This window comes from Triticum dicoccoides, chromosome 7A (genome assembly GCF_002162155.2).
Source record: "Triticum dicoccoides isolate Atlit2015 ecotype Zavitan chromosome 7A, WEW_v2.0, whole genome shotgun sequence".
Lineage (NCBI taxonomy): Eukaryota > Viridiplantae > Streptophyta > Magnoliopsida > Poales > Poaceae > Triticum > Triticum dicoccoides.
In genome coordinates, this window is record NC_041392.1 from 643,717,564 (window position 1) to 643,729,541 (window position 11,978).

An 11,978-nucleotide genomic window follows, 5' to 3' on the forward strand; every position below is an offset into this window, starting at 1 on the left:
GTTCTGTAGTGATGATAATAATAGCAACGGAAAAGTAAATAAACAAAGAACAATATATGGAAAGCTCGTAGGCAATGGATCGGTGATAGAGAATTATGCCGGATGTGGTTCATCATGTAACAGTCATAACCTAGGGTGACAAAGAACTAGCTCCAATTCATCAATGTATGTAGGCATGTATTCCGAATATAGTCATACGTGCTTATGGAAAAGAACTTGCATGACATCTTTTGTCCTACCCTCCCGTGGCAACGGGGTCCTAGTGGAAACTAAGGGATATTAAGGCCTCCTTTTAATAGAGTACCGGACCAAAGCATTAACACATAGTGAATACATGAACTCCTCAAACTACGGTCATCACCGGGAGTGGTCCCGATTATTGTCACTTCGGGGTTGCCGGATCATAACACATAGTAGGTGACTATAGACTTGCAAGATAGAATCAAGAACTCTCATATATTGATGAAAACGTAATAGGTTCAGATCTGAAATCATGGCACTCGGGCCCTAGTGACAAGCATTAAGCATAGCAAAGTCATAGCAACATCAATCTCAGAACATAGTGGATACTAGGGATCAAACCCTAACAAAACTAACTCGATTACATTATAAATCTCATCCAACCCATCACTGTCCAGCAAGCCTACGATGGAATTACTCACGCACGTCGGTGAGCATCATGAAATTGGTGATGGAGGATGGTTGATGATGACGATGGCGACGGATTCCCCTCTTCGGAGCCCCAAACGTACTCCAGATCAGCCCTCCCGAGAGAGTTTAGGGCTTGGCGGCGGCTCCATATCGTAAAACGCGATGAATCCTTCTTTTTTATTTTTTTCTCCCCGAACACGAATATATGGAGTCAAGGTTGAGGTCGGTGGAGCTCCAGGGGGCCCACGAGGTAGGGCGCACGCCCAGGGGGGTAGGCGCGCCCCCCACCCTCGTGGCTAGGGTGTGGGCCCCCTGGCCTTGATTCTTTGCCAGTATTTTTTATTATTTCCAAAAATACTCTCTGTTGAGTTTCAGGTCATTCCGAGAATTTTTGTTTCTGCACATAAATAACACCATGGCAATTCTGCTGAAAACAGCGTCAGTCCGGGTTAGTTCCATTCAAATCATGCAAGTTAAAGTCCAAAATAAGGGCAAAAGTGTTTGGAAAAGTAGATACGACAGAGACGTATCAGCGTGCAGGGGTCTGTTCTCCTGCAGAGATGCTTTGGAGGCTGAACTATGCGCATGCATGGAGGGGCTCTCCTATGCTATACATCGATCAGATTTGCCTATTACAGTCGAGATGGGTTCTCTTGTGGCGGTGTCTATGATCACATGTGACGGTATTGACCGTTCTGCTTATGCTTTTCTAGTAAAGGAGATTAGATATTTTCTTAGTCTTTGTCAATCTTGTATTACTCATGTCTCACGGTCGCAAAATAAAGCCAACGATAGTTTAGCTGTTTTTGATAGAGCTTAAGGTAGAACCATGACTGGATTGGTTCGGCTCCTCCGGAGGTGTTGGAGCTGGCTGCGATGGATTGTATTGATTTTAATTGAGTAATACAAGTCTTGAACCCGCAAAATAAAGCATCCGACGGCGCACCTAGTACCTCGCATGATCTTCCTTGAAAGATCTGCAAAGGAAAAAATAGCATGATAAGTATCACTAGTAATAACCATGAGCACAAAAAAGTAAGAGCATCTCTAGCAGATCTGGTATACCCCATCCGACACAAATCAGTTTAAAGGATACCGTAAAAATTCTTTTTTTTGCATTTTTACAGTATGACTTCTGTTTCGCCAAAAAAGTTCCTGCAAAATATTGCCTTGTCCCGGCAAAATTGCACAAACCCCCCTAAAAACGTTCGTTCATTTACATTTGGATCCGTATCGACCGCTCCCACCGCGAGGATCTCGTCAAGGACAGGAGAAGTGCGCGTGTTGTCGGTGACGACGCCACCGTGGAGCACGAGGAGGACCGTACGGGGGCAGACGCGAGGAGCAGGCGACAACAGCTACCTCGCGGCGGTGGCGGCGGCAACGAGCGAGAGCGGCTGCTTGCTAGCTAGCTCACTCGCGACGCCGCGGTAGCTAGGTAGTTAGCTCGTAGGTGGCGGCGTAAGTAGCAGTAGCTAGCTAGCTAGCGTATCTCGCGGCCGTATCTCACGACGCCCGCGTGGGCCTGCACCTTGTGGGGCGGCGGCAGATCGGCGGAAGCTTGGCGGAGCGGCAGTTAGGGTCCGGTGGTCGCTGACGTCGAGGCATTCCGGCAAGGTCGCGTTCTGGGAAGACCGTGGCGGGAGCCAAAAGTTCCCTCCCACCAACCTTTTTATTTTTATTTTTCAGGTCCTGCAAAAAATGTCCTCAGTCCCCTAGATATGAAGGAAATGACCTCGTGGATTCGGAATCCTATAAAAAAAATCAGTATGGCGGAATTTGAGGGATCTGTTCGAGCTGGGTTACAGACTCCATCCCACAAACAGGCGGTTATTTTGGCCAAGCATGCAGAATTGTTCAAAGATGAACTAGTTTCTTTTGCTCAAACATTTTTCTCTCCAAAAGGAGGACATGCATGACATCACTGCTTACTTGTGACTATATCGGCATGGTGAGCTCATCACAATTATTGCTCACACGTCTTGCACGAGAGCTTTGGTCGGAAATGACAGAGCGCACATGGCCATGGCCACCTTTGGCGACAAACCCATGTGAATGTTATGGAGAGACGCAGAGAGAGTAAATATCACGCCGTTGCCTGCTTTTACTGCTAGCTGCTCCGCCCTCTTCCCCCCCTCCTCGCGCTCCTGCCCAGCACACAGCCACCAGGCACCTCTGCTGCCGCCTCCTCCGGCCCTCTTTCCCCTCGGCGCCTCCACTCCCCCACCCCCTCCAGCTCCCATCCGCCATCGTCTCCACTCCGACACCCTCTCCAGCCCCACTCCGTCGCCGAGTTTTCCCATCTCCGCCGCCCTCTCCAGATCCAGCCACCAACTCTGCCACCCATCTCCACCAACAGTGTTTGACGTACAAGAACTGTCCAAGGGAAGCGAAAGCCACCGTTCGAGCCATGGACCTCGCCACGGCGGCCTTGCGCTCCCTCCTCCCCAAGCTGGCCGAGCTCATCCACGGAGAATACAAGCTGCAGAAGGGCGTGAAGAAAGATGTGCAATTTCTAGAGAGGGAGATGACGAGCATAGACGCCGCCCTCCGCAAAGTGGCCATGGTGCCGCATGACAAGCTCGACGACAACTCCAAGATCTGGGCCAATCAAGTCAGGGAGCTGTCGTACGAGATGGAGGATGTCGTTGAAAGCTTCCTGGTGGGCGTCCAGGGCTTCGAGCCCGCCGCTAACCCTGACGGCTTCAAAGGGTTCGTGAAGAAGGTGGCTAACCTGTTCACGAAAGGCAAGGCGCGCCACCAGATCGCCAATGCAATCAAAAGCATCAAGGACCAGGTCCAGGAGGTGGCGGATCGACGTGACAGGTACAAGATTGATGATCTTCAGGCAAGTCTAGCTGCTACAACCATGGTTGATCCTCGTCTGATGGCTCAGTTCAAAGATCACAAAGAGCTTGTTGGCATCGAGGGGCCAAGAGATGAGCTAATCAAGAGGCTGGTAGGTGAAGATGATTGTGAGTCCAAGCAGCAGCTGAAGATACTCTCGATCTTCGGATTTGGAGGAGTTGGCAAGACAACTCTTGCCAGAGCAGTTTACGACAAGATACAAGCACAATTCGTATGCAAGGCTTTTTTTTCGGTGGGTCAAAATCCCAACCTGAAGAATGTTCTCATAGGTATTCTCCTCCGACTTGACAAAGACACTTGTTCCAATCCGACAATGTTAGATGATGTGCTGCTCATTGAAAAACTCCGAGGGCTGCTTGGGAACAAGAGGTACCACTACCATCCTAATTTGCATGCTGTGAGGGATTTTCCTCATTGCAAATGCATATTTACTATATAGTTTAATTTTTAGCAGCCATAATAAAAAGTGAGGCAGAAATTGGTGCTCCACTTTCTTGCAGATTTTCACATCAGTTAGGATTCAGACTATCGGCATACACTTACGTGTTATAAGAAAATTTTCATTCCATTTATCTACACCTAATTTGAAAAATGCATGTTCACTATAGTCATGGATTTCGAGTCGCTCGACTAGTCGAGTCGACGAGTCGCAGTTCCAGGGCCGACTCAGCCTCTCGACTCGACTCCTGGGATGAGTCGAGCGACTCGCGCGACTAGTCTCGACTAGTCACGACTAGTCGCGGTTTTTGGGTCGAACGACTCGAGGCAGCGCTGGATCTGGAGCACTCTCCCGCCGCCGTGCTGCTGCTGCTGCTGTGCTGCCTCGCTGCTGCTGCTGCGCCCTTGCCGCCGCGCTGCTGCTGCTGCTGAAGCTGAAGCGGCAAGAGGAGCAGGCTGGGAGGAGGAGCGGTGGCAAGAGAGCTGCTGCGGGGGAGTTGAGAGATCCATCGCTGGGAGGAGTGGTGGACTGGTGGCAAGAGAGTGGCAGCAGAATGTGTGGCGGCTGTGGTGAGGGAGGAGGGAGTGTGGATGGTGGATTAGGTCACAGGAGGAGTATATAGCTACTAGATGGGCTTTTGGGCCACAGGGAAGTGCATAACTAGTGGCCCATCTCTCAGTTGGCCCTGGTTACTGCTGCTGGTGGTGTGCTCCTCCCCTCCTCCCCTGGTTGCTGCTGCTGCTGTGCACTTGTGCTCCTCCCCTGACTGCCTGCTGCTTAACTCGCGTTGACTCGTCGCCATGTCGACTCGTCGACCGTGAGTCTAGACTAGTCACGACTAGTCTAGAGTCGCCCTCCCCGAGCGACCCGTCGACTCATCGACTCGAAAACATTGACTATAGTATCCTTTAAGCGGCCGTGATAAAGAGGTGAGGCAGACATGGGTGCTTCATTTTCCTGCAGATGTTTCACATCAATTAGATTTAGATTGCATCTGCATGTTCTTACATGTTTTAAGAAAATTTTACCCGATTTACCTACGTCAAATGTTCTTGGCAATTATCTGCACCTAATAGGAATAAATGTTAATTCAGAATAAAAATAAAAAAATAGATGCTTTATATAAACTCTAATAGAATGGATTGAATCAAACCCTTACATGTATTTTGATACGTACTATTTTCCATTCATCATTAATCATTTACTTATGTCTCAGTTGTCCCAAAGCACCTTGTCGATCGTGAATTGAATAATGCCATTTTGGATTCTTGGTTGAGATGCTTGCCAATTTCTTCTATTTCTAGGACGACACTTTAGATATAGTTTTACTAATCAATGAATCTCATGCTGCCATGTCAATAGGTACCTCATCATCATTGATGATATATGGGATATGAGTTCATGGGATATAATCAAATGTGCTTTTATTGATAGCAAGTGTGAAAGCAGGGTAATCATAACTACTCGTATCTTTGAAGTGGCGAAAGAGGCAAGTGATATTTACAAGCAAGAACCTCTTTCTCCTGGTAGATCGAAGGAATTGTTCTGTATGAGATTATCTATTGGCAAAAGCAAAAGCCCTTATCATGAATCGGTTAAGATATCTGACAAGATATTGCAGAAATGTGGTGGCATACCGCTAGCTATCATTACAATAGCTAGCTTGTTGGCTAGTAAACCAGTAACAGATTGGCCTGGGGTCTATGACTCTATTGGTTTTGGGAATGAAGATAACAAAGAAGTGGATACCACAAGAAAGATATTGCTATATAGCTACTATGATCTTCCATATTATCCACGGCTTTGCCTATTGCACCTAGGTATATACCCCGAAGATTTTGAGATCAGAAAAGACAATTTAATTTGGAAGTGGGTGGCTGAAGGATATGTGCATGAGGAACCAGGAAAAGGATTATTTGAGGTTGGAGAGAGATACTTCAACTTGCTCATAGATAGAAGTATGATCCAGGCAGTAGAGAAGCCATATTACAGCATAATATATGCTTGTCATGTGCATGATTTGGTGCTTGATATGATTCATTTTCTATCAGCAGACGAAGGTTTTGTTACTGCATCGAACAGTAACAGGACATCTCTGTGCATCACTGCTCGTAGGTTAGCCATAAATAGTGAAGCCATAGAGCAGAATGGATATGTGGCTAACTCGAGCATGCAGCAAGTGAGGTCATATAATGCCACCATGTGTCAATTTAGTATGTTGCCATTGCTTTCAAACTTTAAAGCTCTGCGTGTGTTGGCTTTAGAAGAGTGCACTTTCATGGGAAGTGAGCAATTCTCTATGAAGCCGGAAGATTCTCCTTATCATCTTAAGCATCTTGGTAGGCTGATTCACATAAGGTACCTTGGGATATCGGACCAGCTTGAGAGCTTAGAGGTCCCTGAAGAAATTGGGGACCTAAGGTTTTTGCAGGTACTGGACTTGGGCAGAAGTGGCATAAAAAAACTGCCTCAAAGTGTTGGTCGGCTAACACAATTGAAGTGCCTGCACTTTGGCGGTTCTAGCATGGGGGTGCTGGACTGGACGAATCGAACATCTCTGGAAGCGCTACAGTTGCACCATGTCTCTCCAGACTTTCTGAAAGAGCTGGGCAAGCTGAAGGAGCTGAGAGAGTTGAACCTATACTTTGAAGAGGACGATAATATGTTGTTCAAAGATTTGGTGGGACGTGTTGCCAATCTGCAAAAACTTCAAGTCATAAGGGTTACTTGTTGGTATCAAGAGGATCCTGAGCTGTGGTCTGATTACGCTGGCCCTGTGGCCCTTGGGCACCTGCGTCATCTAACACTGCATGTCCTGCTTCCTGTGCTGCCAGTGTGGATTAACTCCTCATGCCTCCCGAACCTCTGCCACTTGGATATGAACCTGATAGCTATGGAGTCGCAGGATATGGAGATCCTCGGGTGGTTCTCAGAGCTCATTACTCTATGCATTCGTTGCGATGATGGCGTTGTTTTTCCTGACACCATGGAGGAGGGTGCATTTCCCAAGTTGAGATACTTGAATCTGGAAAATTCTGACCAACCCAGATTTGTACGGGGAGCAATGTCCAGCCTTGAGTATATTGAGTTCATTGGCCTGGTACCGACCTATGGCTTGGACTTTCATAGCCTGGTGAACCTCCCTCGTCTTGAGAAAGTTGATGTTGAAATCGATGGCAAAACTGCCATGGGTATCGACGTGCTGCAGGCACATGCGTCGTTGAAGCAAGCGGTTGAGATCCATCCCAACCATCCCGCACTCAATGTACGTACTGACATCATTCGAGCCATGGACCTTGCGACGGTGGCCATGGGCTCCCTCCTCCCCAAGTTATTCGAGCTCCTCCACGGAGAATACAAGCTGCAAATGGGCGTGAAGAAAGATGTAGAATTTCTCGAGAGGGAGATGAGGAGCATAGACGCCGCACTCCGCAAAGTGGCCATGGTGCCGCGTGACAAGCTCGATGACAACTCCAAGATCTGGGCCGGTGATGTTAGGGAGCTGGCATACGAGATGGAGGATGTCGTTGAACGCTTCATGGTGGGCGTCCACGGCTTTGAACCAGCTGCTAACCAAGACAGCTTCAAAGGGTTCGTGAAGAAGGTGTCCAACTTGTTCACAGAAGGCAAGACCCGACACCAGATCGCTAATGCGATCAAGGCCATCAAGGATCAGATTCAGGAGGTGACGGATCAGCGTGACTGGTACAAGATTGATGATGTTGAGGCAAGTCTAGCTGCTACAACCATTGTTGACCCTCGGCTGATGGCTCAGTTCAAAGATCAGAGAGAGCTTGTTGGCATCGAGGAGCCAAGGGACGAGCTAATCAAGAGACTGGCAAATGGAGATGACTTTGTGTCCAAGCAGCAGCTCAAGATACTCTCAATTTTTGGATCTGGAGGACTTGGCAAGACAACTCTTGCCAAAGCAGTTTATAATAAGTTGCAAACGGAATTTGAATGCAAGGCTTTTTATTTGGTGGGTCAAAATCCTAACCTGGAGAATGTTCTCATGGGTATTTTCAGCCAAGTCGACAAAGCCTCTTGTTCCAATGCAACAATCTTGGATGTGCGCCTTCTTATTATTAAACTCCGAGAGCTGCTTGTGAACAAGAGGTACCACTACCCGTCATAATGTACATGCTATGAGAAACTTACCTCATTTCAAATGCATGTTTACTATATAGTTTAAATTTTGGTGGTCATAATAAAAAAGTGAGGCAGAAATGGGCGTTTCACTTTCTTGCAGATTTTCACATCAGTTAAGATTCAGATTTGTATTGGCATACTCTTATATGTTTAAGATTTTTTTCCATATTTGGCCTATTGTCAAATGTTCATTCCAATTAACTTCACCTACTTTGAAAATGCATATTTACTGAAAGATAATGAGCGGTCCCTAACTCCCTCGATGAGGAGCGGGTCGTATATATTGAGATCGGGGCAAGCCTGCCTTGGCATACAAGGAAAGAGTTACAAGAGTTGGAGAAGGATACGAGAAGGGAAAGTCGGTTGAGATTATACACGTTTTCTCTAACATTTACTATATAGTATCCTTTAAGCGGATGTGATAAAGAGTGAGGCAGAAATGGGTGCTTCATTTTCCTGCAGATGTTTTACATCAATTAGATTTAGATTGCATCTGCATGTTGTTACATGTATTAAGCAAAAAAAGTCCAGATTTACCTACGGTCAAATGTTCTTGGCAATTATGTGCACCTAACATGAATAAATGTTACTCCTTCCGTCCCATAATATAAGATGTTTTCGGAAGCTAAGATAGCTTGCGAAAACGTCCTATATTACGGGACAGAGGGAGTAGTTCAGAAAAAGAATAAAAAATAGATGTATTGTGATGTATTGTATAAACTATATTTGATTGTGGAGTTAACTTTACAAAACTCTAATAGAGTGGATTTAATCAAACCCTTGCATGTATTTTGATAGTGGCTTCCATTCATCATTAATCATTTGCTTATGTCTCAGTTGTCCTAAAGCACCTTGTCGTGAATTAAATAACGCCATTTTGGATTCTTGGCTGAGATGCTTGCCATATTTCTTCTTTTTCTATTTTACTAATCCATGGATCTCACGCTGTCTGTGAATAGGTACCTCATCGTCATTGATGATATATGGGATATGGGTTTATGGGATCTAATCAAATGTGCTTTCATTGATAGTAAATGCGGAAGTAGAGTAATCACAACTACTCGTATTTATGAAGTGGCAAAAGCGGCACGTGACATTTACTGCTTAGAAGCCCTTTCTCCTGGTAAATCAAAGGAATTGTTCAGTTTGAGATTATCTGTTGGTAAAAGCAAAAACCCTTGTGATCCACCGGTTAAGATATCTGAAAAGATATTGCAGAAATGTGGTGGGATACCGCTAGCTATCATTACAATAGCTAGCTTATTGGCTAGTAAACCAGTAACAGATTGGTCAGAGGTGTATGACTCCATTGGTTTTGGGAATGAAGATAACCAAGAAGTGTATAACACAAGAAAGATATTGCTACATAGCTACTATGATCTTCCATATTATCCACGGATATGCTTATTACACTTAAGCATATACCCTGAATATTATGAGATAGATAAAGACATTTTAATATGGAAGTGGGTAGCCGAAGGATATGTCCCTGAGGAACCAGGAAAAGGGCTATTTGAGGTTGGAGAGAGATACTTCAACATGCTCATAGATAGAAGTATGATCCAGGCAGTAGAGTATCCATATCATAGCATCATATATGCTTGCCGTGTGCATGATTTGGTCCTTGATATTATCCATTTTGTGTCAAAGGAAGAAAGTGCTGTTACTTTCGTGAAGAGTAATAGGAAACTCACATCTTCGCATAGCACCACTCGTAGGTTAGCCATACAAAATGAGCAGGATGGATCTGTGGCTAACATGAGCATGCATCAAGTGAGGTCATATAATGCCACCATGTGTCATTTCAGCATGTTGCCATTGCTTTCAAACTTTAAAGCTCTACGTGTGTTGGCTTTAGAAGAGTGCACTTTCATGGGAAGTGAGCAATTCTCTATGAAGCCCGAAGATTCTCCTTATCATCTCAAGCATCTTGAGAGGCTGATTCACCTGAGGTACCTTGGAATATCGGACCAGCTTGAGAGCTTAGAGGTCCCTGAAGAAATTGGGGACCTAAGGTTTTTGCAGGTACTGGACTTGGGCAGAAGTGGCATAAAAAAACTGCCTCAAAGTGTTGGTCGGCTAACACAACTAAAGTGCCTGCGCTTTCCTGGTTCTAGCATGGAGGTGTTGGACTGCACGAATCTAACATCCCTGGAAGAGCTAAAATTGCACACTGTCTCTACAGACTTTCTGAAGGGGCTGGGCAAGCTGAAGGAGATGAGAGTGTTCGAAGTACTCTTTGAGGAGCATGATAATATGTTGTTCAAAGATTTGATGGGAAATCTTGCCAATCTGCAAAAACTTCAAGTCATAATGGTTGATTGTTGGAGTCGAGATTGTAAGCAGTGGTCTGGTTACGCGGGCTCTGTGGCCCTTGGCCACCTCCGTCATCTGACAGTGCATGGCCTGCTTCCTGGGCTGCCAGTGTGGATTAACACCTCATGCCTCCCGAACCTCTGCCACTTGAATATGAAATTGAAGGCTATGGAACCGCAGGATATGGAGATCCTCGGGAGGTTCTCAGAGCTCATTACACTACGCATTCGTTGCAAGGATGGCGTTGTTTTTCCTGACACCATGGAGGAGGGTGCATTCCCCAAGTTGAGATACCTGGAACTGGAAAATTCTAACCAACCCAGATTTGTACGGGGAGCAATGTCCAGCCTTGAGTGTTTTGAGTTCATCGGCCTGGTAGGGACCAATGGCTTGGACTTTCATAGCCTGATGAACCTCCCTCGTCTCGAGAAAGTTGACGCTGAAATCGAAGGAAAAACTGGCATGGATACCGACGTGCAGCAGGCACGTGCATCGTTGAAGCATGCAGTTGAGATCCATCCCAACCATCCAACACTCAATGTACGTGCTACCAACATCGCAATGTAGTCTCTTTCTTATGTGCCTGTAGAAAGAGAGTTTCTTTCTCATGTTGCCTTTATTTTCTTCTGCAGATTCGCGGTAGGCAAATGGATGATTGAGCATGCAGTTGAGATTCATCCCAACCGTCTCGCACTCAATGTATGTTTTACATGTAACATCACAAAGTAGTTTCTTTTTTCATGTACATGTAAAAAGAGTTTCTTTCTCACGTCACCTTTATTTCTTCCGCAAAGAAAAAAGAGAGCAGGAGTAGTATTGTTATTTACTTTATGTAGCTATAGCAAGGGGCATTTGGATTTCAATTTGAGAAAGAAAATGTATTACATACTACTCCCTCTGTTCCGAATTATAAGATGTTCTAACCTTTTTCTGAATCGGATGTATATAGACGTGTTCCAATCTGTATGTAGTCCATACTGGAATTTCTAAAGCACCTTATAATTCGGAACGGAGGTACTCAGGGGCGGAGCCAGAAAATTTGGCCATTAGGTTCGCTCATTCACTCTTTTATGAGAATTTGGTACAAATTTATGAAGATTAAAGTCTAATTTCAACAAAAAGTATAGCACCCATAAACAATACACAACCGTTTCATAATGTGATGCGTATAGATTTTTTAAAAAGCCAAATTTCATCAACTTTGACCAAAATTGTAGGAAAAATCAAATAGCCAAGATCACAAATAACATATTGTGTTGCATTAAAAAAAAGAAAAATGCAAGACATACCTACGTTTAATGGATGACCTTGATATGCAGGTACCATTATCTTGATATGATGGCCAAGTTCTCTTCCAATATTACCGTTCCATAGCCAAGATCGATCAAAGTCCATGGAGAAAACAAATAAAAAAACTAGGGCAAAATAAATTGTACTAGTCAAACAGGTTAGAGAGAACATATACAAGAGAGAGAAGATCTGGCAACGTAATATAATTACCACAATTTTTGGGCTATAGTTGTTGTCATTGTGGATCTGCAGCGGCCGAAGCGTA

The 11,978-nt window shown here is 45.2% G+C and overlaps 1 protein-coding gene across 2 annotated transcripts; it reads left to right on the forward strand.

Moving 5' to 3' along the window:
- The first annotated feature begins 2,937 nt into the window (after positions 1–2,937).
- On the forward strand, positions 2,938–11,930 carry LOC119329245. Of its 2 annotated transcripts, XM_037602257.1 has the most exons (5): positions 2,938–3,888; positions 5,321–8,074; positions 9,067–10,963; positions 11,056–11,122; positions 11,743–11,930. In XM_037602257.1, exons 1-4 carry the CDS (start codon positions 3,062–3,064, stop codon positions 11,080–11,082), a joined length of 5,505 nt encoding a protein of 1,834 aa, XP_037458154.1. In that variant the 5' UTR covers positions 2,938–3,061; the 3' UTR covers positions 11,083–11,122; positions 11,743–11,930. The 2 variants fall into 2 exon arrangements, with proteins under 2 accessions (XP_037458154.1, XP_037458153.1); XM_037602256.1 differs by lacking the exon at positions 11,743–11,930 and having other exon boundaries at positions 11,056–11,330.
- The last annotated feature ends 48 nt before the right edge of the window (positions 11,931–11,978 follow it).

What these genes read in the sequence shown, in the direction of transcription:
- LOC119329245 (XM_037602257.1), top strand. Translation starts at nt 3,062, where the DNA reads ATGGACCTCGCCACGGCGGCCTTGCGCTCCCTCCTCCCCAAGCTGGCC. An exon ending in GGGCTGCTTGGGAACAAGAG is followed by an intron (nt 3,889 to 5,320) that starts GTACCACTACCA and finishes CCATGTCAATAG; the next exon opens with GTACCTCATCATCATTGATG. An exon ending in CCAACCATCCAACACTCAAT is followed by an intron (nt 10,964 to 11,055) that starts GTACGTGCTACC and finishes TTTCTTCTGCAG; the next exon opens with ATTCGCGGTAGGCAAATGGA.